This window comes from Manis pentadactyla, chromosome 6 (genome assembly GCF_030020395.1).
Source record: "Manis pentadactyla isolate mManPen7 chromosome 6, mManPen7.hap1, whole genome shotgun sequence".
NCBI lineage: Eukaryota > Metazoa > Chordata > Mammalia > Pholidota > Manidae > Manis > Manis pentadactyla.
In genome coordinates, this window is record NC_080024.1 from 23,527,303 (window position 1) to 23,553,723 (window position 26,421).

General features: G+C 35.6%; 1 protein-coding gene across 5 annotated transcripts in view; it reads left to right on the forward strand.

The window, feature by feature from the left end:
- The window catches only part of ERBB4 (erb-b2 receptor tyrosine kinase 4), a 1,101,636-nt gene that overhangs the window by 873,375 nt on the left and 201,840 nt on the right, over nucleotides 1-26,421 (forward strand). For all 5 annotated transcript variants that reach the window (XM_057503587.1, XM_036926862.2, XM_036926865.2 and 2 more), the window contains 2 exons: nucleotides 2,788-2,910; nucleotides 8,465-8,563. In XM_057503587.1, coding sequence (XP_057359570.1) covers nucleotides 2,788-2,910; nucleotides 8,465-8,563 — 222 coding nt within the window. The remainder of the gene's footprint in view (nucleotides 1-2,787; nucleotides 2,911-8,464; nucleotides 8,564-26,421) is intronic.

Here is a 26,421-nt window from a genome sequence, read left to right on the forward strand (position 1 = left end):
GTTTTCTTTTTTTAGTATGGTGTTTCTGAAAATACCTTTCAAGGTGGAACTTCATTACTAAATAAATACATACTGGTTTTATAAGATTCTATTTTTAATAGGAAGTTATCCTTAGCACTAAATTGGATTATTGTAGAATTCCAATTTTTCTCTCAGTAACAGTAAATAACTATCATTTTCTACCATCTAAATAGAAGAGGGATCCTTAAGAGGATCAACTCAAATCCTTAAATACTGAAGCTAGAAATCTGTCTCGGATGCTAAAAATTTGATAAAGCATAATATATTGTTGGAATGTATTTAAAAAGTTAATATGCTTTCCCAAAAATCATTTTGCTCCAGATTGTTTCTACTGTTACAAGCATAAAAGTAGAAAATGTATTTTTTCAACATACACTTATTGAGATGCTCTGTAAGCTTGATATTTTGATAGATGCTATGATTTAAAAATGCATTGAGATATGATCCCATCCCTTGAACAGTAACAGATTCAGTTCTTATAATTTGGCAGGCAATGTTCCCAAGTGTTCCACCTTTGTTCTATCTCATTTCATCCTTTCACAGTGTTTGAAGGTAATTATTGCTGTACCCATTTCACAGATGCGAAAGGAGGAACTAGGAGGGGTAAATTGCTCTCTAAGCTTATGAGTGTCAGTGCAGGTACAAAAAGCTACAAATTTAAATTCAATCAAATAAAGAAAGAAAGAAACTCAATGTTCCTCTTACCACACTGGCTCACAAAATGAAACTATGGCATAATACTCAAATTCCTGGAAAAATGTGTAGACCTTTTTAAATGATTTCTAACCAAATCACAGGAAACTAAACATCTCAGGTAGAATTGTGAAGTTTTCAAAATATGAAATTATTTTCATATCTGTACCATATGTCCCAAAGCATGTATATAGCCTATGTTTTAAGTATATCTAGCACAAAGTGCTGAAATCTAGTCCCCCATCCTGTATATGATTTTATATGAATTTTGTATGTGATTAAAAAAAATAATTCATAAAATTTCACATACATACATTGTGTACATATCAAAATCTACCAAACAAAGTCTACGTAGAAGAATTCAATTTAAATGAAGGAGATTCTCTGTAGGAGATTATTTTTCTGATTTAATAAATAATTTCATGATTGTTTCTGAGATTTCTTTCATGTGACGTGAATGCAGTTATATGCATTTTTACAGTATAAATTTGAAAATGAAGTAGAAGTATATTAGCTGTCAAACTGTTAGAAAATAGCCCAAGTTTATGGGTAATTTTTACCATCTTCTCAAAATTCTTGCTCTTGTTACTTCTCAAAATTCTTTATCTATACTCAAAACTGTTCAGCTAACTAAGTAGACCACGATGTTCACAGCAGCCTTGTGAATAATCATAACCAAGCTGGAGGGTCGCAATGCACTTAGCCTTATAAAAAGACATTTTAAAATATACTGTGGTAGTTTTCAAGACAAGTTGAGTAGGCGTTCCCCTTAATTATTTCCTTATTTTGAGAATAAACAAGCTATTTGCATTTAAAGTGTCGTTCTTTTATTTAACTTTAAAAAAGAAACTCCTCTTTCAGTTGCCTTTTCCTTCATAGATAAAACCTAAATATTTTAATATAAGATACCCAGTGTGGTACCCAAAGTCTCTCTCATGTCTACATATTTTTTCTCACAAAGGCAAGAAACTGGCACACATTCACATTCCTTTCCCCTGCTTATTTATCTACTAGCTAAATGGCATCTAAACTATGACATCTAAAATTATCAGCCTCGTTTTATCCCTTTTGGCCTTACCCAGCTCGCTTCATAATCGGGTGTTCCCCACGTGAATCCCAACCTTCAGACCTGCACACTCCTGTTGGATTTCCTTTGTGTCTCCCTCTTTCTCTCTGATGCTGTGTCCAAAGTCGTCTTCATGTGGGCAGTCTCTCCCTCATGTCAATCCATTTTTATTACCTCAAGATTAATTTTAAAGTGTACCTCCTTTAGGAGACCAAAAACAGTAAACCACACTCCCTGGTGGCTATTTTATTTCTTCCATTCTATTGCATTCACTTACGATCTAGAATCAATGCACAGAATGTCAGCTTTTTTTCATTGAGAATGTACTCCAGAGCCTTGCTGCTGAAAACGGGTTCAGATCCCATCATCATACATTAGCATCCCCTGGGGTTCCCTGAAAATGCAACCTTCAACCCCAACCCCAGACCTCCTGAACCAGAATCTGCATTTTAACCTAACCTCGGGTAATTCATGTGTACACGAAAAGTTAGGGATGCATTGTGCTAACTTACTTTTTCCTCTTCTTTAATGTCTGCCCAGGCTTCCGAGCTAGATGTTAAGTGCTAAGAAGGCAGAGTTTCATTTTCTGTTTTCTTTGTGTATCAAATCTCCTAAAACAAGAAGGAAAACGGTGACTGAGTATGCGGACATAACTAAATATCCAAGTCTTGGTTAGCAATGCCAAAAAGGGAAGAACTTGAAAAGGTGTAATTAAGAGCTCCTAATTAGTCTCTAAATTTCCATAAAAGTGGAAAAAACAAATCTCCTAGCCTAGTATGCCTCAAGGTAGGCATACTGTTATTACTTGAGTCCTGTTAAACCAGGCAAAGAGCACGAGAAGAGAAAGGATAGGGTCTGAAGGAATGGTGAGTGATCCATATTACAGAAAAATTGTTTGTCAAGGGAAAGTGTGCTTGAGTGCTGTGTGTATGTGTGAGAAGAGAGCCAGACAGAGAGAAAGACAGAGGAGCACTGATTGTACAACCCGTGTTCTGTTTGTTTTGTAGTTGGTAGAACCCCTAACGCCCAGTGGCACAGCGCCCAACCAAGCTCAACTTCGGATTTTGAAAGAAACTGAGCTCAAAAGAGTAAAAGTACTTGGTTCGGGTGCTTTTGGAACTGTTTATAAAGTAAGTAGAAACACCACCAGTTATTTTTGAGTTTTGTTTCAGACTTGTTTATGTAATAGCCAGAGCTATTGTTCTAGCTAATGTAATTTCTTTTTAATATTCAGAGAGGAGGCCTTTCTAGTATTAAAAAGCTGCTGCACAATTGAATTCATTACTTTTTATTGAGCAAAAGCTGGGGTAGATACAGTCATGAGAAAGCCGAAAACACTGGTACAAAGCCAAAGTGTAGTTCCTTTGATACTGTCTCCCTTTGGCAAATTTTATTCTTATCCAAAACACCCAGCTCCAAACCATTTTCCTTGCACCCTACACAGTACTCCACGAAATCTCAGATAGGCCAGAGAAATGAGCCATAATCCCTGTCCTTCTCTTCTTATGTTCTCTTGTCCAAATATGTTTCTAACATAGCCAATCTCTTAGAATCCACACAAATGTACTGAGACATTAACAGAATAGTACTATTTCCTAAACCGCTTTTTGCCTACCTGGTAACATATATGACTGAACAGATGATCTCCAGTTTTGATGCCCTCACCATTATATGCAACCTATAAAGGGGACTTTATTTGTCAAATTCAGGTCAGATAGAAAGAGAGGGTGACATCATGGGTTTTCAAAAGAGAGATATTTCTGGAAAGAGAAAGCTCAAATGATTGCATTTGCATGTTTACTTATTTAGCTTAATTACAAAACCAATTCAGAGGCCAGACCCAAGGTTAATTGTGGTGAAACTAATTTTTAATGGTAAATAACAAGAGTGAAATTCTGCTAGGTTAGTGCTAAATCCTTCCTGTATTGTCCATTATTACAATTCTTAAAATTTACTTTGGCAGTTTTATGTATTTCTTAAAGCTATGTGCAAGCCTATGTTTATAAACATGTCTGTTAAAAGATATTGGATCTTAGGAATTTTGCATTTTAAAATGTTCTTTTTTTTCTATTTAAAACAAAGATTTATTTAACAGAGAATATTAACAATTAGAATATAGGGCTATATTTTCTCTCCTGCATTTTACAAAAATAATCTAATCTCTTTAAAATAAAACTGTTTTATTCTAAGGTCAAAATGCAGAAATTTCTTAATCTCTTAGTATGCATATTTTGTTCAATTAAATTCAAAATTATTAACTGAAAACCTAACTTGAGTACAAAGTATTCTAGGCTAACTTAATGCCTTCTAGTTTTCAAATCTTTGTATGTTCAAAGAAACGCATCTTTTCCTATTTGTCACTCTATCATAATATGCCAGAAAAAATGGAGTTCCATTTTAAAGATAACTGAATCTTGGATTGTTCCTAGCACATAATCACCCTTATAATTTTAAGGATGATATGGATTAAAATTTAATGTTTTTAATTTAAATATTTATATAAGTGAATTTTTAAATTTAAAATTTATAACTTTTAAATCATGGATGTCATATAACTCAAGACTAACATAATCTAGTGACCACAGCAGGAAAAAAAAATTACTAACTTAGACATATAATAATAAAGCTTTAATAATATTTTTATTAAGAGCAATTATTTGCCTGTTGTCCATGAGTATTGTACCTTTATTGAAATTACATGTATCAGAAGTTCCATAAGTGTGTTTGAATTTGATGCCTGCAGTGTGTAGATTGACCATAAGTTTTAATGACTATATTAGTTCTTACAAGGACATGCTGTCTTAACCTATAAAGAGTTATTCTTGACCACAGGAATGCCAATTGGTTTAGCCAGTTATTTGGTTAACTTTTCCTCCTGGCTAGAGATATGCTGTGTTTAAACATGAAAGATCTGAAGCCATATCATGGGTATTAGCATAGTTGATTTTTTTGTCTGGTCAGGCCTAGAAAATAATGACTGTACTTATTTAAAAAGCTGTACAAATTAATTCACACTGAATTTATATTCTTATTTCAAAAGTACATTTTAGGAGTATTTTAATACCGATGCTGTATCTTTATAAGGTAATCCACCCTGGGTTTGGTTTATTGAATAATGCTAAACCTGTTTTCCTCCCCAGATACCATCAGTGAGAAAATGTAGCCGATGGTTCTAGGCTTTTATTTTTATTTTTTGGCAATTTCTGTATTAGTAATTTATATTTTAAAAGACTTATTATTTTGCATTTGATACATGATTTCCCTACTCACCCTATGAGAACATACCCTTAAATTCACCTTCGAGAGGTTAAAGTCTTTTTTTTTTCATTATTTTGACTTTTTAATAGTTCTTATGTTTAGGTGTCCTCTTATTTTATTACAACTTTGGGGGGCGGAGCCAACATGGCGGCGTGAGTAGGACAGTGGGAATCTCCTCCCAAAAACATATATACTTTTGAAAATACAACAAACACAACTAGCCCTAAAAGAGAAACCAGAAGACGCAGGACAGTGGCCAGACTGCAGCTACACCAGCGAGAACCCAGCGACTGGTGAAAGGGGTAAGATACAATCCCCGGCCCGGCGGGACCCGAGCGCCCCTCCCCCCAGCTCCCGGCGGGAGAACAATAGGCAGAGCGGGAGGGAGACGGAGCCCAGGACTGCCGAACACCCAGCCCCAGCCATCCGGGCCAGAGCGCAGACACAGTATATGCCCAGGGGGCCCTGGATACTGGGAGAACAGGGAGTAAGACCTCTGAGCGGGTGCTGAAGCTGATGCCCCTGTGACAAAGAAAAGCGGGGGCTTTTTGAAAGTCTTAAAGGGACAGGGACTTAACAGCTTGACGGAAACAACCCAGGTCACAGTACAGCAGCTGGAAATTACAGGGAAAACCGGGTGCACTAACCCCCTGGGAAACAGCTCTGAGACCCCTCACGGAGGCAAACAGTCAAGCAGCCCCCCCATCCATCACCCCACCGGGCGCTGCGAAAGCAGAGAAGCAGCCTGAGACAAATTCCGCCCACAGAAAGGGAAATTTCTCCCTCCCGGCCAGGCAAGACACAAAGACCCACTCTACACGCAATTACCCAACACAAGCCACTAGGGGTCGCAGTTGCCCCAGTAAAGAAAGGCCAGTAGTAAGTGAAAATTTTGGCCCTCCCAGCTGACAGTCAATAGCACCTGTCAACATGAAAAGGCAAAAAAATATGATCCAGACAAGACTAACCCAGACAGCTTCGGCATCTGCTACATCTTCCCCTGAGAAGGAATCTGGGGAGATAGATTTAGCTAGTCTACCTGAAAAAGAATTCAAAACAAAAGTCATAACCATGCTGATGGACTTGCAGAGAAATATGCAAGAACTAAGGAAGGAGAATTCAGAAATAAAACAAGCTCTGGAAGGACTTCAAAACAGAATGGACGAGATGCAAGAGACCATTAATGGACTAGAAAACAGAGAACAGGAACGCAGAGAAGCTGATGCAGAGAGAGATAAAAGGATCTCCAGGAATGAAAGAATTTTAAGAGAGCTGAGTGATCAATATAAAAGAAATAATATAAGAATCATAGGCATTCCAGAAGAAGTAGAGAGAGAAAAGGGGATAGAAAATGTCTTTGAAGAAATAATTGCTGAAAATTTCCCCAAACTAGGGGAAGAAATGGCCTCTCAGACCACAGAGGTACACAGAACTCCCATGACAAGGGATCCAAGGAGGGCAACACCAAGACACATAATAATTAAAATGGCAAAGATCAAAGACAAGGACAAAGTATTACAAGCAGCCAGAGAGAAAAAAAAGGTTACCTACAAAGGAAAACCCATCAGGCTATCATCAGACTTCTCAACAGAAACCCTACAGGCCAGAAGAGAATGGCATGATATACTTAATGCAATGAAACAGAAGGGCCTCGAACCAAGACTACTGTATCCAGCACGAATATCATTTAAATATGAAGGAGGGATTAAACAATTCCCAGACAAGCAAAAGTTGAGGGAATTTGCCTCCCACAAACCACCTCTACAGGGCATCCTACAGGGACTGCTCTAGATGGGAGCACTCCTAAAAAGAGCACACAACAAAACACCCAACATATGAAGAAGGGAGGAGGAGGAATAAGAAGGGAGAGAAATAAAGAATCATCAGATTGTGTTTATAATAGCTCAACAAGCGAGTTAAGTTAGACAGTAAGACAGTAAAGAAGCTAACCCTAAACCTTTGGTAACCACAAACTCAAAGCCTGCAATGGCAATAAATTCATACCTTTCAATAATCACCCTAAATGTAAATGGACTGAATGCACCAATCAAAAGACACAGAGTAATAGAATGGATAAAAAAGCAAGATCCATCCATATGCTGCTTACAAGAGACTCACCTCAAACCCAAAGACGTGCACAGACTTAAAGTCAAGGGATGGAAAAAGATATTTCAAGCAAACAACAGAGAGAAGAAAGCAGGTGTTGCAATTCTGGTATCAGACAAAACAGACTTCAAACTAAAGAAAGTAACAACTTTGGGTAACACAACTATGTATGTTTAAGCATCGAAGTGCAAGGTGAAAATCTTTTTTTCTTTAGATTATAAACAGCTGATATTAAGAAAGATAGAAACAGAGATGTTCTGTTCAAAAACAATAGACAACTTTTATTTCCATTCTTTCACTTTAATGTTAAAACTGGCCTCTGACTTTTTTGATGTCAGAGCTAAGAAATTTCAATTTGAGATTTTGCTTTTTCTGTACAACTTCCTGTCTGCTTCTGTGTTCATTTGGGCAGTAGGTTTTTTAAAAAAATTCTTTTATAATCTGTGCATCCCTACATGTATTATTAAACTCATTGTCTTTATTCAAATGGTTGAATTGTTTGCTCAGAAATGATGTTATTTAGATTAACATTGTACTTTTCTCAAACTCTACTACTTTATACTTTCCCAATGCAAAGATCTCGTTCAGATATTATATTTCTATAGGAAGAGAGAACTGGCAATGGTCAACATAAATGTTTTATATTATTTCAGAGCTAATAAAAATTCTTGACAAACACACACTATTTAATAATATAGACTAATGTCTGCTCAATACTCCCCAGTGCTTGCTTTCAAATACTGATTCTTAAATAAGCACCTTAGAAAATTACGTTTTAAATAATTCTAAATTTCAGGAACATAAGAATATGTTTTCTATTATTTTTATTTTTTTTTAGTGACACTATAATTAGATAATATTAAAACTGAAAAGAACCTCTAACATTATTTAGCCCAATCTTTGAAATTACAAATGAGACAGTTGAAGTTCAAAAATCAGAACAGACTTCTCAAAGTCTTGAGAAGTTGATTATATCATCCAAATCAAATACTACTATTAAATCTTATTTCAATGTTTTTTTCACTATTGAAAGCATTTTCATGTCACAAATTGAATTTTATAATAGTTTAACACCTTGAAAGCAGAATACATGTATAATTCATCTTCAGATAATGAAAACAGACAAGGTTGCTGAGTATCTTGTAACATACTACAGAGGTTTGATAAGTATTTTTTGATTGAATAAAAGAATATAGAACTTCTAAAATATGTTTTTAAGAAATTAATATGTTGAGTGGTTAAAGCAAATTTTGTGTCTGCTATAAAAGTTGTATATGTCTTAATATAGACTTAATGTGAATTTCCCCTCCTTTCCCAAAGGGTATTTGGGTGCCTGAAGGAGAAACAGTGAAGATTCCTGTGGCTATTAAGATTCTTAATGAAACAACTGGTCCCAAAGCTAATGTGGAGTTCATGGATGTAAGTACAAACACCAGGCAATTACTTTTAGAAGAAAAAAAAAAAAAGACTACAACTTACAAAGTTTATTTTCTGGAAATTGTATAATCTTATAATTAAAGACTTGAGCAGGGGTCAGGAAACTTCTTGAAAGACCAGAGAATAAGTAGTTAGATTTTTCATGCCATGTGGTCTCTGTGGCAACTACTAACTCTGTCCTTTTAGTAGGTAAGCAGCTGTAGGCAATTAAGAAAACAAAACACAAAAATGTTTTTTATTTGCTGTGTTGATTTGCACAAACAAGCTGATGGCTAGACTTGGATTACAGGGTTTTTACCACTATGCCAAAATGCATTTGGGAATAGTGATAATGATCTGATAAATTAATCAGACTGCTTTATTATTGTTATCATCTATTTAGTTAAAAACATCAATTTGATTCTATAGTAAGCTAGTCTCCGTTAAATTTAAATTAGGAACCTAGGTAAGTCAGAAAATTACCCATTGAAATTTAGTTTGTTCAGTTCAGATTTGGAAGGCAAGACCTCACAGGTAAAAAGCTCCAACTATAGAATAAGAGGGTTCTGAGGTATAAAGGTACTTTATAAGGTCAATCAGAACTTTAAGATTTCCCAAAGCAAAAATTGCAGATTGAGCTGTTCAGCAAATTTCAGAAGGTAGATCAGATGAAACTATATATGTAGCATACTGTTATTTTTTTCACGTTCAACACAGGATATTTTGCCAGGGATTCTCTCAAAGGCCCATATATATTCTTTCTCTCTTTTAGCATAGTATCTTCAGTAATAAGAATGATTTTGATTCTCAAATGACTTTCACAGGAAAGATGATGCAAACATATGCACTTTGATTTTTTTAAAAGATAGATTGCTATAAACTTCAACCCAGTTTCTCTTGTAAGTTCCCTTTATAAGTTCTATAGAAGCTTAGTTTCTGACTCTGAATAATTTATTTGGATATAATGCTCACTATCTTATATAGGGCTACTTTTAGTTTAAAAATCTATTGCTTATTGTATAATAGGCCTGTTGATTAGCTGGTGCAATAAAGCTGCTCTATTTGGTTGGTGCAATGTCTTACCATTGCTAAATATTTTCAATACTACCCTTGTTGTATATCTACTAATACCAACCTATCAAACATTAAGTCCAGTAACTAAATAAGGTTTCCTTCTTCAGGTCTCTAAAAGTTCTGACACTCTGCAGCTATATGTCTTGGCTTATATATTAAAATGTAAAACTGAAGCCTTTTTCAGTGATGTCTCAATCAGTTTGATCTTGATCATAGGTATAGATTTGTGAAGGGAAAGCAAAAATTATAAAGAAAGTCAAACTTACAAAGGAAAGTGGCAATGAATAGAAACAGTGTAGGTTAATAGGTAAAACTGTTAATAAAAAAAGATCTTGCCTAGCTTAGACTGAAGCCAAAGCTAAAATTCACAAGAATGGTACTAATCTGTGCCAGCCGCTTGGACAGCCATTTTTGTCGTATTTCCATGGAAACAGACGCAAAAAGGGGTTAAGAAGCTACACAATAATCACCTAAGAAAGAGGCTCTAAAAGCTTCATCATGATTTTGAATGATTATTTGAAAGCTCCTAACCCCATTCATTTTTTTTTCCTGATCTGCTGTCTATTCCCATGGAAACAGGAGTGGGGATGGTAGCTTGAAGTCTTAGATTTCTGCTGCATTTTAGACGAGGCTCTGATTGAACTATGAAAGGAGTTATTTTCCTAGATGGTTGATGAATCTGGTGACCTATAGACTCCAAACAGTCTCTTCTTTAAAAGTTAAGAAAAAAATTAGGGAAAATATTTTGACTGTACCTTTCTTACCATGTAGATAGGTGCTAGATTAATAGACTGATGGATTGCTTTGGCAAAGTTTCAATAAATATTGAGCAGAAACACTTTCTACTATTTTCTTGACTTCTTTCAAAACATTAGGACAGCATCACAATGATTAAAACAAAGCTAGACTGGCAAAATTAGTGGTGAATTCGGTATTTTAAATAGGCTGGTGTAATTTTAATGCAAAATAGACCTACATTTCATACCTATGTTGTTAGCCCATCCATTCTGTATATAGATCATTTTAATAAGAATTTAAACAATTTATCAAACCACAATGAAAAGGTTTGCATAAACAAATCTATTTGTTATTTGGACCTAAGGATTGAGTTGCAATTGCAAATATTCCCAGGGTTATTAAGTTAAAAGTCATGTTTGGCATGTCTTAGTTTGGGTTCTTCCAGAAGCAGAAAGTAACCCTGAAACGAGGATCTGGGTGAAAGTATTTTGGAGGTGAAGGCTCGTCAGTAGGGGAGAATGGAAATGAGACAGAGGAGCCAGTAAAGCCCACTGTCATCTTGAGTGACTGAAACCTCTTTCCACTGGAGAGACTGGCAGCCAGTGGAGGGCACACGCCTCAGTCACCCTGTTGAAGGGTTAAGGAAGCTGATGTAAGGACTCTAGCTGTCCGCCATGGCTGAGAGACACTAGGAGGGCATTGATTCCCCTGAATGCCCTACCTGCTGAGAGTGGCAAAACAGCCTTCAGTAGCAAGAGAAGGCCACTGGGCAAAGAAAGGCATGGGAAGTCAACAAGTTCAGCACCTTAGTAGAGCAGTCTAAGGACAACTTTCAAATTAAAATAAGCTCTATTGCAACCATGCTACATGTCTGTCTTACAAACTAGTGTGTGTGTGTTTATTTGTATCTTTATGCATGTGTGTGCATGTGTTTTAGACCATTTTAAAGCTTTATTTAAAGCTTCCAAAGACAATGGGAAGTCATGCTCTTATGTCTTATTAAGCATTAGATGTTTTTGCTGCACACACCTTCCCACCCCCAACACCCCATCCACAACTTTACATTTAGCATAGAATAGTCCAGATTCAATAACTACTGCTACTCAGTTTATCAGATATGTTGTACCTTATTGGTTATTTTAATAAATGGCACAAATGCAACAACTTAATACTCACTACATCCAATGCTTCTATTGCTAACCAAGGGCAAAGGAGAGGACTTTTATATTTTTTGCAGAATTTTTCCTATAAGCAAAAATAAATAAGGAACAATTTGTGTTCTATTAAATGTGTTCTATGCTAAAAGCAAGGGAAGGAGAGGTTGGTCACAGGCTATTATTCAGTTCACCTGAATATGTCTAATGGATTCATAATGACAATAATACACTGCTAGTGAATAACCAGTACCTTCTTTATTCCCATAAAGGAAGATTACATTGAACAACATTAAAAAAACGAGTCTGAAGGTTTCATCTTCTTAAAAATACCTACATTTATACACTCATCTTCTTGTTTCAAATAGCTGTTTCCTAAATTCCAGTTACTTCAATAAGCCTTCAGTTTAGTGCTTACCTGAATCTCCGTGGCTTCAGTTTCAGCTTTCCCACGCCAAGTCAACTACAGAGTTCATGGGATGGTGCGGCAAGGAAAAGTATTTCAAATCACCCCACTTTATAATGTAAATGGCAATTTTCTTATTAAAAGAAATACTACTTGTTTCGCTCTCCCTATATAATAGGAATTTTTATTTATCTCACACAACAGTCATTTTGCTGTTTTTCTGAAGAAATTGTTCATGTGAATTGTGTTAACTGTTTCGGTTCTCTAAAATACCTTTTGTGTAATTGATGTCGTATTAGATTGGTGGGGTGAAGCAATAGAATTTATTGGTAAAGTTTATATTTTCTCCAAGATTATAGCAGAGTTAAACAATGATTTGAAAAAATGTTTTGTCCTATAACATTTTTTTCACATTATAACATTTTCATGCATATGTCTTCACCTAGTTAACAGTAGCTTTTAGCTAGATCCTGTATCATACTAATAGTGGATTTTTTTTTAATTCATATGATTCCATCCAGTTATACATTTAGGCCTTATAGTTTTTTTCTCATCTGCATATGTGAATATAATTAATCAAGTTCAGAGGTGGAAAAAATGCAAAATTCCTTTTTTTATGTGCCCATTCCTTAGATGTCACTGTGTTCTATACTGCTGGTATGATCTTAAAAATTCACTTAACCAAGCATTTTTTCCAACACAAAAATTATAGCTAAAGTAATTAAGAAAATGTTGGATAGTTACTTTGCTTTTAAAAGGAAAATAATATATTCAGGAAGAGATTCTGTAAAGTCCATTAGAAACATAATTTAGTCTTTCAAAGCTCTACTAAAAAGAGGAGAAAAAATTTACCAGTAACTAAAATAAATCATTTAAAGCTAGTTTATTTCACTAGCTCTTGTTCATGTCCTGTTAGTTCCAACACCCCATTCTCCAACCACCTTCTCCTTCTCCTCTAGTTCTTTTCCTGTAGTGCCTACTTAGGGATATTTAATCCTTTAAGGTATCTCCCATTCACCGACTCTTTCTTGTTTCTCACTATCCCTCACTGCCACCCTCTCTTCTCATCTCTCCACAGCTAATTTGGATTCATGGCCCATCATTATAATCACATTCTTACAGAAATCTTCACCTTTCTTTGCAAGATCATGCTGGCATTAAGCAATCCCAGAAATACTGAACTCTCTCAGTACCATGTTCTAGATCTCTTTTCAATCTGCACATTTTTGCTGGATCATCTCATTAGATTATCATATTCCATCTCTGTTTTTTGAGTCTGACCTCATATCTATGCTTGAATTTGCCACACTGAAATCTCAAGGACATCTCAAGTTTAGCACACTCAGGATGTACCTCTTCATTTTCTCTTCTAAATCTCTTCTACATTCAAATTTACCCATTTACTTAGTTTACATATCCATCCACCATATTGTCCCTATCAGAAATTTGGGATTTATCCTTGAATGTCACAGTCCCTCAAACCATCTACTACAAATTTAACAGAAAATGCTTTTATCTATGCAAAAGGCACATTTAGAGAGCATCCTCTTCTTTTTATATTCCATTACCACCATCTTAATCCAAATCATAAACTTCTTCTGCTTGAATTATGAGAGTAGATTTCAATTTAATCTCCCTTCTTTGAAATACAAAGTTTGCATTGTGTTCCTCCTCTGCATAAAACCTTTCAGGGGCTTCACACACATAAAGTAAAATACTAGATCCTTGGCTTCCAGAGCTCTTCTTTCTCTTCACTTCCTTTCCTTCATCTCCTCTTAGAAGCCAAGCAAGTCAGTCTGTGCCTTTGCCTGGAGTGTCCTCCTCCAAATTACACCCGATAAACTTTTAGTTATCCATATTTCCTCAGTTTAAGTACATTTCATTAAGATCCCTTTCCTGACCTCTGAATCTAAATTATAACCTACTATTAGCACTCATGAATTTTCCTTCTTGCATCTATCATGATGGATTTTATATATTTATTTGTCCTGATTATTATTGTAAAATTCTCCCCCACTAGACAACAGGATATTTGATGAAGAGTACTGTCAGTTGACCTCACCACTGCATATCTAATAGAAAGCACAATAGAAGCATATAATGAGGAAACACTAGATACTTGGAAAATTGATTGGATATTTTTCTATTTTTTAAAGGCTTTTATTATTTCTTCTTTAAACCTTATCTATTCCAGCCTAATTGATTTCTGTAGTATTTCCCCCAAACGTTCCTATCTTTATTGGGTGTACTGACCTTGGATCATTTTCCTTAGGTATTTATATTGCTCATTTCTATTTTATGTTTACTCAATTTAGTAGCTGTCTTGAATCCAAAGCACCAAACGTAATACTGAGAAATAGACCTTTCGTATTAACTCTGTAAGTAGGACTCAGTGTATCCCCCATAGGCCCTTTGAGAAGAACTCCTTCTCGACTTTCTGTGCATGCAGGATCTCTGTAACCTCCCCTAGTGGGAACATTCTGAATGCTTCCCTATCAATGTTGCTAGCATATATGGGAAGGTAGTATTATCTGGCAGCTGTGTCTGGGGAGGTCTATCCCTGCACACTAGGTGAAACCTCAACCTTGACAGCGGAGGGTTCTTGACTCTCATTGAGAAAGAATTTTGAACAGGTCAAACAAGTATAGGTAAGGAAGGAAATTATTAAAAGGAGAGTAGTAGCTAATGGCAGCAGCCATGTAGGCAAAAAAGAGCAGAAAGAAGAACAGAGGGAGGAGAGGGAAGCTCACTAAACTCCTGCTCAGCATAGGGCAAATTCCTCTCCAACTCCTGAAGCCAGGGTCACTTGGTGTCCTGTGTCTGCTTGAACCTGCAAGGTTTGGGAACTAAGCTCCTACCACCTAGGATGTGGGGGAACTGCAGAGCACTGGATGGGGTGAGATTATGTTCTGAGAACTTCCCAAAGGCAAAGAAGGAAGTTTTCAGGCAGGCTGCTGAAGAGCATGACCTTACAGCTGCAGTCCTGTCTGGGTCACTCAGTCTAAGGGACTTACAAGTCCAAATCAGAGATCTCAGTAGCCCCTCCCTACTCGTTTGAAGTAGGACAGAGAAAATGAAGACTTGTGCTTAAGTCTAGAAAATTGAATGAAATAGTGAAGTAACAAAGATGCTTACCACTGGAACAGCACAGAGACAAAACACAGTAAGTTGAGCAGTGAGAAGTCTTTAAGGCAAAGTACACACTTGAAGAGAGTGCAGGCAACCTTAGGAGGTGTGCTTACGGGCTTAAAATTCTGTCTTTTATGGCTTTCAAGAATGGGGCAAAGGGTGGGGGCCGGGGGGTACGTGGGCTTAACTTGTTGTCTAATGATGTCCATCTCCAGTGAGATACATTATGTCACCATCTACAGTCTTTCCTCTAGATATTCTGTAAGATTAATTTAACACAAGAATTTATTGATCTTGTTCTTCTCCAAGATAGTGGTTACCTTTAAGCAGTGGGAACATACTATTTAGAACTGCTTGCCCTGACTTAAGATAGGGTAGGTTATTGGCTGATTACCATAAAATATGTTAGGAATCTCATCTCCAAACTCCCTTTTTAAATTGAATTTGCCTGTTGTGGGAACTAATTCGTTTTAAAATGCAATCTTAGCCTTAAGATGCAGTTCCTCCTGTTCTTACTATACTATTTATGTCTTGGCATTTTTCATCATAGGCAGGAAAAATTAATCATGATGCTTGCCCCGTGTCCGTGCCCCACCTCAGTACTACTTCAGTTTTTAGCTTCTTTCTAACCTCGAGTTCATGGAATCTTATGTAGTGATTTTGGATGGGGGTTGCCTCACCAATAGCAATCTGTTATTAGAGCCACCCATTACCCCCCACCCCACACACAGTCTCTTGCCTATTTACATCTGTTCCAATATGAATAAGTATGCAAAGATGGGATCCTGTATTTTTTTAAAAAGTTGTATTTTATCATAGATTTTGGCAAAAATAAATAAATAAAAGTAATTGACTGCAGTCATTATAAATCATTGCCAGTAACAGTTATCTGAATTTAGCAGATATACTTGAACTTTCAATACTGTTTTAGGGGGGTACTAAAAAGTTTGAAAATAGGCAAAAATACTTGACAATTTTTGCATCCTAGTAGGCTTAATTTCTCTCTTGAAGCACCTAAAAGAGACTACCTAAATCCAAAACATATTGTTCTCTCTAAGCCTCAACATGTGACTTAATCAGCTCTCTGTCTGCTTATCCATCTCCAAAGCATTTCTTGAATTTGTGTGAATGAAGGACATTTCTCAAGAGCACATAGTCTACTGTACCAATCTTTAAATTTAAGGAGTAGAAATCAGACGTCTGTTGAAGGCAATGTTTTCCATATTGTAGTTCTTTTCCAGCTATCTAAACTCTGCAATTTGGTGAATTTCATACATAATTAGAGGATGTATTGCTGTGCCACCATAAAGCTAAAAGAAAATTACATTGATCATATGTGGTTTCTGACTTCAATCTGAATAGCATTTTCTAATTATGATGGCTTAGGGAAAAAACATTCCACTTAACTTGACTATTCAACAGGAAGAGCTGTTTATAAAATGAGGATGGTTCATAAAATTCCAGTAGAAAGCTTCTGCGCACAGGGCAAGCATAGACTAGGAAATAGAATTTCCAGAAAATCAGTAAGTAATTTTAGTCCCATCAAACCTCCCTGTAGATGGTTTTGTTAATGCTTAATGCTGTGATTACAGATTCAAGGATACAAAATATTGTTTCTGCAGGAGGAAGGGGCCATCTGAATAAAATTTTGGTTTGCATTATATTGCATGAAGTGATTTTAATTATTTATATAGCAGTGATTTGGTTCAGGAAGTGAAGACAGTATGCTGTGATGTTTGCAATAACACACACACACACATACATATATATAAATGTGTATCCACAAAGTAGAGTGAATATATATTAATTTATGTATCACATTACATATATCATATGATAAATATTACATATTATAACTGTTATTAATATAAATTATAAGTATTATATATTAACATTATATATATATTTACTCCATATTAATGAAATGATAAATAACAAATATACTGTCCATCATATGTTTTTAGTGTGCCTTTACTAATTTAATTACATCCCTGGGTAATCATCTATTAAAATGACCACACGGTTGGTGTTGCTACAAATGGTAATACAAAAGTTACTACTTCACAAGGATATTTTGAACTTCCTCTTATGATACTTTTCTCAAAATCGATCCCATATTAGTTACAGGTTTGCGTCTACTATTTACAAAGCATACTGTCAGAAACTAAACAAAGTGACAGTGCATCTGGTTGCATCAAAAGAGTTTGCAGACTGAAACTGTGTTGGCATTACCTCCATACCATCATCACCATTAAATAGATGGTCAAAGTAAAAGGATCCTATGAAGCAGACAATTAGACATCACCCCCAGGTTGCTAGAGATCTTCATGTTTAAAGTTTAACCCTACATTCAGCAACAGTAGTGGTAATCCTGGATCACACACGAGGTGATTTTCACCCAGATTAAATGAAGATATTATTAAACAAGGATGAGTTTGTATAGTGTTATATTAGCAATCAACTTCTTTTCCCCCTTTTTTAACTGCAGGAGCAAATCTGTACAACTGACTATGGTGGATTTGGGCAAAAACTAACTCAATAACATAATAAAGCCAGAGTGAAAGGCTTTGGTTTAGCAGGAAGGCTTGATCATGTTCCACCTTGAATCAGCTATTAATAGCAGACAGATATTTAGATCATTTCTAGAACCTCATATATAAAATTAAGACCAAAACTATATAAATTATGAAGTGAAAGAAGAAATGATTCTTTGCATTTAGACTGAGCCAAATGAAAGCCTACAGATAGGTATTACTGTGCCTATTTTATGAGGAGAATGAACCTTACAGATAGGATTTAAATCAATTTTCTCATTCAAAATCCAATCAAGGAAAACAGAACCTGGATTTGAACTGAAAGCTCTCCACCTCCAAAGTCTACTGGCCTCTCATAGTATTATTCTGCCTCCTCCAGAAGCCTACCTTATGTAAGAGAAAATGAAGCAAGTGGCATAAGTGATGAAGCAAGTGGCAGTTCCTTCATGGAGTTATTTTCTTCTGAGTCTCTGAGGTGGCCACTGCATTGAATTCAAGCTTTACTCTAGAGATATTCTTGCCCCTCAGAGCCCTGTAATGATCTCATCTTCTTCTTATTGTTCCATATGACATTTTATGTCATTCATTCTTATCCTCAGATTATAAAATTAGAGTATGACTTTCTACGAAAAGTCCAAACACATCCCCTGAATTACATATACAAATTTAAAAATTCTGATGCATTGTATTGCATAAACATTTTAATCTCATCATTACCACTTTGCATAAAGTGATTACCATAGAATTTATACTTCTTTGAGTCTGTGAAAACAATAAGTTGTGCTATTCATACTGCATAAATAGCTCAATTGTTTTGTTTTGTTTTTTCCACTAAGGAAAAAAATAATGTCAAGATATTCTTTTGAGCATTTCCAAATGCTGCTGCCTCTAAGAAGCCATGACTTAGGTGCTCATAGTTTACAGTTTATGTGTAGCTTGGACAGTATAATTAGACATAAGAACAAGCACCTCTGAGGTAGTAAAATTATGAGACCAGTTTGTCACAGAAAATAAGCAATCAGTAAGGGCTCTTTATCTCAAAACTAAAAAGCTTAGGGTTTTCTTCAGTGATCCTTGCCACTGCAATTTTATCTAGGGTTTTGATCCACTTACAAATTTAATCTAACCTTTCTGAACTTAAATGTTTCATTATCTGTTAGAAAATAATTAGAAGCTGAAAGCAGAAGTCGGCATACATGGAGCTCCTTGGGAGTCTCTAAGCTCATTGAAGCAAGGAGTTTGATGGATATTGGTCAGCTGACATTGGGCCAGCAGCTAATAATAGCAGGAAATGCTGCTTAGCTAGGTGAGAAAGTTAACTTGGGAAAACGAAAATGAAACATTTGGGATTTATGGTCGGAAATAAATTTCAGTCTTTCATTTGTTACATAGTAAGAAAAAAATAGCCAAGGGAGTCAGTTCCTTCTTTCCTTCTTTTCTTTTCTTTTTTTGGTAATTTCTAATTAAGATCTAAGGGCCCACTTGATCTCAATCATATTCATTGTAATTTTCTTGTATCCCCACAAATAAATTTTAGTGAGTCAGTAATATGTTTGGTATAATGCATACAAATAATAGGTGAATCTGACCAGTAAATTAAAAACTGTCAGCTCTAGCAAGCATCAGTAAATTAACCATAGGAAACGTGTAAGCTTTTTGGAAGGGTGGCAAACACAAAGCGTTTGAGTATAAAGCCAGAAAAGGTGTTTTTTTCTCTTGTGAGTAAAGCAATGAACCAAGTTTCTCTAAAATGAGAATTAAATTGATTTCAAAATGTGGAACACTCATTCACTTAACGAACGTGTAACTATACTCTCACTAATTAAAAAGATATTTTATTCCTTTGCAGAGAGATGTAACAAAATGCAATATTCTTTAGTTTTTCATATAGTACTGATTTTTTAAAAAGTGAATCTGAAACTACATTATACTTTTATTTTCTACTATATGCATAATTTATAATATTTTCTATTACATTTAAAATTCTAAGGTTATAACACCTAAAGACTCTTATTTCTGTATCTCCAACAAGGTTACTGTGTTGTGGTTAATAGCTACTTCACACTTTGTAATTCCCACAATACCTATTTACTGAGTAGTAAATTTTCAGTAATATTTGTTTTCAGTTTGGGAGAATAGGTAATATGTATTTATTTCATTTGTTTTTTAATAAACTTTTATGGAATGCTTACTATGTGCAAAGTCCTATATATGTTCTATTATAAAGATAACCAGCATGGCATTGCCTTAACTTTAGTGAGACTTGTCTAGTGACATATTAAATTGATAAAGCAGAATCTTCCATCAGATTGGAACAGAGAACGTAGGAGTTTAGTAGAATAAAATATTATTATTTTAGCTTAGGGATATTTAAAACTCTTCACGTGTGTAGGAATCCCAAAGTTATTTTGGCTTCCAATTTATTTGGTTGCATTTATCTAAAATGCATGCATTTTATGAAATAAATTAAACCCTGTTTATTTTTTATATCCTCATTTTATTTTTGCCATATACGTTTTTAATTTTTTTACATATTTTATACCATATGCATATATTATGTGTATTTTTTAATCATCTTGTGGTTTTGTTTGTTTTTTGGAATGTGCTTTAAATAAGGAGAGGATAAATTAATATGCAAATATTTTCCTATAACTTATTTAACACTGCCTCAATGTATGACATTAAAGTTTAATACAGATCTCAGATATAGGTGCATGATTCCTTGTTTTAAACCCTGAAGTTTCTTATTTCAAATATGTTTATTATAAAATGGTTATACATATTATATTTCTATTTTATTTAAAAAACAAAATCTTGTTTGCGTTTTAATTTAATTTTTACTTGTAGGGGTCAATTTATTAAGAATTTTTGGCTATAAATAATTGCCAAAAGAATACTGTAAATTCTGTCCTATTTTATTGAGTTGTAAGTATGAATATATTTTGAAACGGCTCTGTTCTTTTTTTCATTTGCATACACAATTCTGAACTAATGTCCATGACAATATTTTCAGTTTATGTTTATATTTTTGAGAGCTAGGAATAATAGTAACAGGTTCATTAAAGATAAATCAACTCTTCTGCTTGGTAATCTAATTGCCATTGAAAGTATCTGCCTGTAGAAAAAAACGGTGTCATTTCAAAACAGCATTCATTTTTTTTTCTCTTCAATCAGGTTATAATCTCTTATAATATCTATGTACCTCTTTAGTCATTTTATTTTGTATAGTAAATCTGTATTTATGTACTTCACAGACTTTTGTAACTGGGCAGGCAATGTTCCTATTTATAACTGGATTTTAAAATGTTTATTAACTGTGTAGGTATAATTGTGTTCGCAGTTTTCTAACTGAAAATGAGTAAAGGACTTTCCTTATAAGTCATAGGGTCTCTCCATTGCACCTAAAGTAAACAGAACTGTTATTAACAGACCATCATCTCTTTATTTAATACTCAATCTTTTGCCCAGAGAAAATTAAGCACCACCATCTACAACTAAAAATATCCAATTTAAATTTATAGATTAAAACTGCAGCAGGGAATATGTTGCAGTGAGATAGGCAGTGCAGGAGAATTCTTATATTTCCCTAATGTGGTCTATCTGAAATAACTACCAAGTCTGAAAAGACCTCCATCTCCAACTATCCTTCCATAATCTTGAAGGTAGAACAGTAATACACAACTTCCTAGTATGATTGAAATACAAAACGGTCCTCCAGTAAACTTACTATTTATCTCCTTATAAAGCTCATGCATCACTGCTACTGCCCGTTTTTAATCAGTAAATTGTCACCTCACCTTTAGATTTAGACTTCAATTAGCTTGAACTTCTTAAAAAAATATCAGAGAAACAAAAAAGAAACAATTTATGTGAAATCTGTTCACTGTGATCCAGGTGTGTGGAATAAATATTCTTCCATTCATCATGGTAATAAAGCAACAAAGACCATCAAACTTTAAAGTGTACTTTAGTACAGAGACTTGCATAATTAATGCCAGCCTTTCACAATAAGAAAATGAAAGCCTATGTTTAAGAACTTCCTATTCTTTAAGAATTTTCTCTGCGTGTCTCTTTTTTCCCATTAGCAATTCAAATAGTACAGTGATGTTTCAATTTCTAAAGGGTAATGTATATGCTCGATTGTTATTATGTGAATAGTAAGTGAAGGTTTTAAGTAGTCTCTGTTAGTAATACAAGATATTATTTTCATCACTTTAAATGAAATGCATTCCAAACAGGCTGCTGTTGGTTCAAGGTTAGCTAGCAGGCAGCCAATCAAGGCTTGATGAAAGACAGTTCTGATATTTAAGTCAACCAAGCAGTCTGTTTAAAGTATGTATTTGCCAGCTAAGCCATCTTTGAAGCATGTTCCTATGTTATCTAACTGTCCTTTTGGTGATGAGATATTGCATTACAAGGTCTCTTTGCTCTGTGAGGTTGATAAGTCTGAATGTGAACACTGACATATACCTAAACTATTTGACTTACAAATCAGCATTAGAGCATAAAATGCTCAGGGACAAGGAAGCTTGGCAGGTTACTAAGTGATATTTATCATTTGGAGTTTTCTTTCTCAAGTGCTTAAATTTAGGAACATGTCAGTGCTTGATAGAGAATAGTTGCATAATTTCAAGGTAAAATTTATCTAAAGTAAGAACAAAATCAATTTCATCACTTAAAGAAACATAGGAAACAAAAAGTAGGTAGAAACTCAATTAAGATTGTGAGAAATCCCATGACCCACTCTGCTTATAGAAGCAGACTCTCAAATCATGTTTCTGTCTCTCGGACTGTTGATTACTATATAACACTTTACAGAGAGTAATAATATATTTCCATTTCATCCCTGATAACTGGCACTTTTAATTTGCCATTGCAACATCAATTGACTGCAAGTATTAGATTACAAGGCTACGTCTGTGATTCATCAAGGAGAAAATAAAAAATATTATAAACCAATTGGTAGTTTGAGGGTATAGAATTTCTTTATAAATGTGGGACTCTGTAATAGTTCAATCAAAAAAGTAAATTGCATAAACCCACTTGAACAATGATGGCAATCTAATGGAACTTAAATAGCTAGAATAGTTGTACCTCAGGATGACCTGGAACTAGGGAATGAAAGACTGTAAGGATCTTCAGAGACTTCTTTCATCTCAGCTCTACCCAGCTTGTGTGAAGTGCCCCACTTACCCTGAATCTAGAGAGCAGCGTTTAGGAAGAAAAGTCTCATTGGCCTACGTTGGGAGCATGACTTTCACTGGATCCAATGAGAGTAGAGTCCCATTGTCCAGAAGGCTATTGATGGCCCAGCAATTTTGCCATACACACTGAGTAAGCACTAAGATTCATAAAATGAGAGGGTGGTCTAGAGAGGCAATGAAACAGGTGACTAAGACACAGTTAATACCACAAAGCCTCATTCTTCTCTCTTCTTTCCTTTTGTTTTCCTTTGTTTATTTGTATTTTTGTAATTTGCTTTGCTTCTTGTAATGGAAACTTTAATGAGGATGTTTTAATCAGAATAGTGTATATAGATATTTAACACCTATATATTCATATAGAATATTTGATATATTCTATATAAATGTATATTTACCTAATATATATACAGTACATAGCACTGTAAACTTATAGTTAAAAATACAGAGAGATTCTTGCTCTATGAACTTCCTCCCTGGGTCTTGCTTCCAGAGATAACTTTATTAGCTATTTCTCCATGTTCCTAAAAATAAGCATGTATTGCCATTTCTTGATGTGTCAGTTTTAGATACATTGTTTTGACTTTCTAATAGGGAAAAATTAAGATTTGACATTCTCAGATCCTTTCCTAGATTTTTGTTTTCACTCATATTCCCTGTGTAATAATATCTATGTCGTACTTTCAAATTATGTTGATGAATTATATTTTTAATAATTATTCCTATGGATTTGCTCACTATTGATAATCATTTCAACACTAAGGTATTCTTCTTCTGAGCATTCTGTATCCCTGCATCTAACTCTTGGGTCTGAATTGCATCAAACTTGGGAACAGAATTCTTCCTTCCACAAGGTCAGGGAATCTATCAGTTTCTTTTCCTTTTCTCTCTTACCTAAGGGAAATCCTTCCTTAAGAATCCCACTTGCATGTTCCAGTCGGTGGTAGTGTCTAGGTCAGAGACCTGGCTATAATTCTGGGCCCCCACCTTCTCATCATGTAGAATTTCCCTTTACAGCTCAAGCTGGGTCTTTTGGTTCCTTGATACCACATCCTCCTCCTCCTTGGGTTAGTATTTCATATAAAGAACTATTAACTATGATGAAAAGAATGACTATAAGATATAAGGAAACTCTATTTGGCCCTCTGGAGTAAGGAGAGTACCCAAGGAAGGGGAGATTTAAAAGGGTTCAGATTTTGTTGCAGCAGATGTGGTTTGGCAGCCAGATAGCAGAGAAGACCCTGACTTAGCCGGACTGGAGCTGGTTTGGAGCTGTGGGGCATCAATAGGCATCCTTTAGAGTGCAGGCTGGGGAGCAGGTGTTCAGCAACTGGAGGCATGCATGGACTTGAAGTGGGAGTCTGGGTGTGGACAGCAGTGGAGGAAAGACTTGCAGAAGGAATCACTTCTTGGTGTGTGATGCAGGCAGCTGTGTGCTGAGGGAGTCCAGACACATGATTTCTTGCAAGTTGAGCTGCGGCTTGCCAACGGACTCCAAGCATTCCACAGAGTGCAGGTTGTTGGAAGAGTCTGACCATCTGCATGGACAGGAGGACTGCAGAGCAGGCAGCCAGTACAGGACTCCAGTTTTCATGGTAAGAAGACTGTGGAATGTTATCACCATGCCCAAGGCCTCAAGGGCACGGAGGGCCAGCTGGATGTAGGCCCACAATTGGGACAAGCTCTATCAAATGTCCTCACACTCACATGACTGACTCCCACACATATACCCCAGCACCTACACACTCCGCCCCTCCTAACCTGTACCAGAAATTGCAGGTAGTGTTTTCTTTTTGCAGTGTCCCTTCAGAGGCCCTCAGATTTAAAACTTGACATCATACTCAATATAACAGAGAAACACTTAAAGAAATTTGTTTATCACAGAGGCTACATTGAATTATGCTTCTATAGCTAAGGGGGTAATAATTAATAATTGGTATAACATCCTTACACTAAAATAGCTTCTCGAGAAAGGGTGCATACTAAGGGTGATTTTGATTTTTGAGAATTGGCACAGTGAAAATACTTTTCTACCTCTACCCTTAGTTGATAGTTGCATAGGTAAAAATTTACTTTTCCCTCAATATTTTGCAAACATTTTTCCATTTTTTTTCTATCTTCCAAGGTTGCTGTTGTGAAACCTAATGCCATTCTGATTTCTAATTCCTGTTTCACCCTTGCCAATATTTGACTCTTTTCTGCTCTTCTGCAAATTTCCAAACGGTGAATGTTGAGACTTTTTATTTCATTCATTCTGCTGAGCTTTTGAAGGATCCTTTGAATCTAGGAACACATCTATAAGTTTGGGATTTTTTTTCCCCCATGGCATCTTTGATAATATTGTTTGTTCTTGTCTTTCTTCTGGGATTCTTAATAGACAGTGACTGGACCTTCTGGATATATAGAATAATATAGAAAATTATTCTATAATTTTCAAATATTTTTTCTCAGATTTTCCAAGCTTGTATATTTTTTACTTTTTTCTAAGGATTTTCTTGACTTTTCCTTCCAATTTGTTTTTATCTCTGTTAATTAAAATCATGTGTTATACTTTTAATTTTCTGAAGTTTTTGTTTCCTCTATCACTTTAAAACAATATATACTGGTATTGGCTGATGAATACAATATATGTTCTCATGTGTCTCAGGATACTAATTTTTAAAGTGTTTTCTATTCCCTGAATTGTGTCTTCCCCTGGGCTTTTCTTTTCTTTCTGTTTGTTTGAATGGGCTCTGGTTTTAAAAACAAAGGTTTTCCACAAATATCTGGTGTCTTAGTGCATTTGGGCTGCTGTAACAGAGTATCATAGACTGGAAGGTTTATAAACAACAGAACAAATTTCCCCACAATTCTTAAGGCTGGAAAATACAAGGTCAAGGCACCGGTGGAGTCGGCGTCTGGTGAGAGCCCTTTTCCAGGCTCACCGACTGCTGTTTCCTTGCCGTGTCCTCACCCGGTAGGAAGGACCAGGGAGCTCGGCGCGCTAATCTCATTCACGGGAGCTCCGCCTTCAGGACGGAATCCCCTACCAGAGTCCCACCTCTTAATACGGAGGAGTGTTAGATTAGGTTGAGTTTGGGGTTTAACAGTTCACCCTAGGAATACTGGGGGACACAGACATGCAGTCTGTAACCTCTGGTGATTTGAGCTTTACTATGAGCAGGGGTATGACCATGTGTTTGTGCTGCTACCCCCAATAGGACCAGTTATCTTTTCAGAGAGAGATTATACACCTGGCTGTCCATTGTTTGGAGTAGATTGCAAGTAGTTCTGTTCACTATGTAGGCTTCCAAAAAAACATGAAAGAAAAAAGACACTTGTTTTTAGGAAGTCTCCTCTCCTGCAATCCTCACTGGGCTTGGTGTCCCTAAATGTCATGCTTTTTTGGTTCAGTTTCTCCATTTAAAAACGTGTAGTTTCTGGTCGGGATGAGAAAGAGTAGTGGATACTGCTGTGGATAAAGAGAAGATGGTAGAGTCTAATTGTTCTTTATACTAATTTTAAATATTGTTCCTGTTTTCATCCCCACCTTTCACCATCCCCATCTCTAGCTCCAAGTGCCTTCAGTTTGCGTAGCCCCGCTGAGTGCGCTGCCTCTGATATTCCTGGTGTCCCTCCTTCTAGG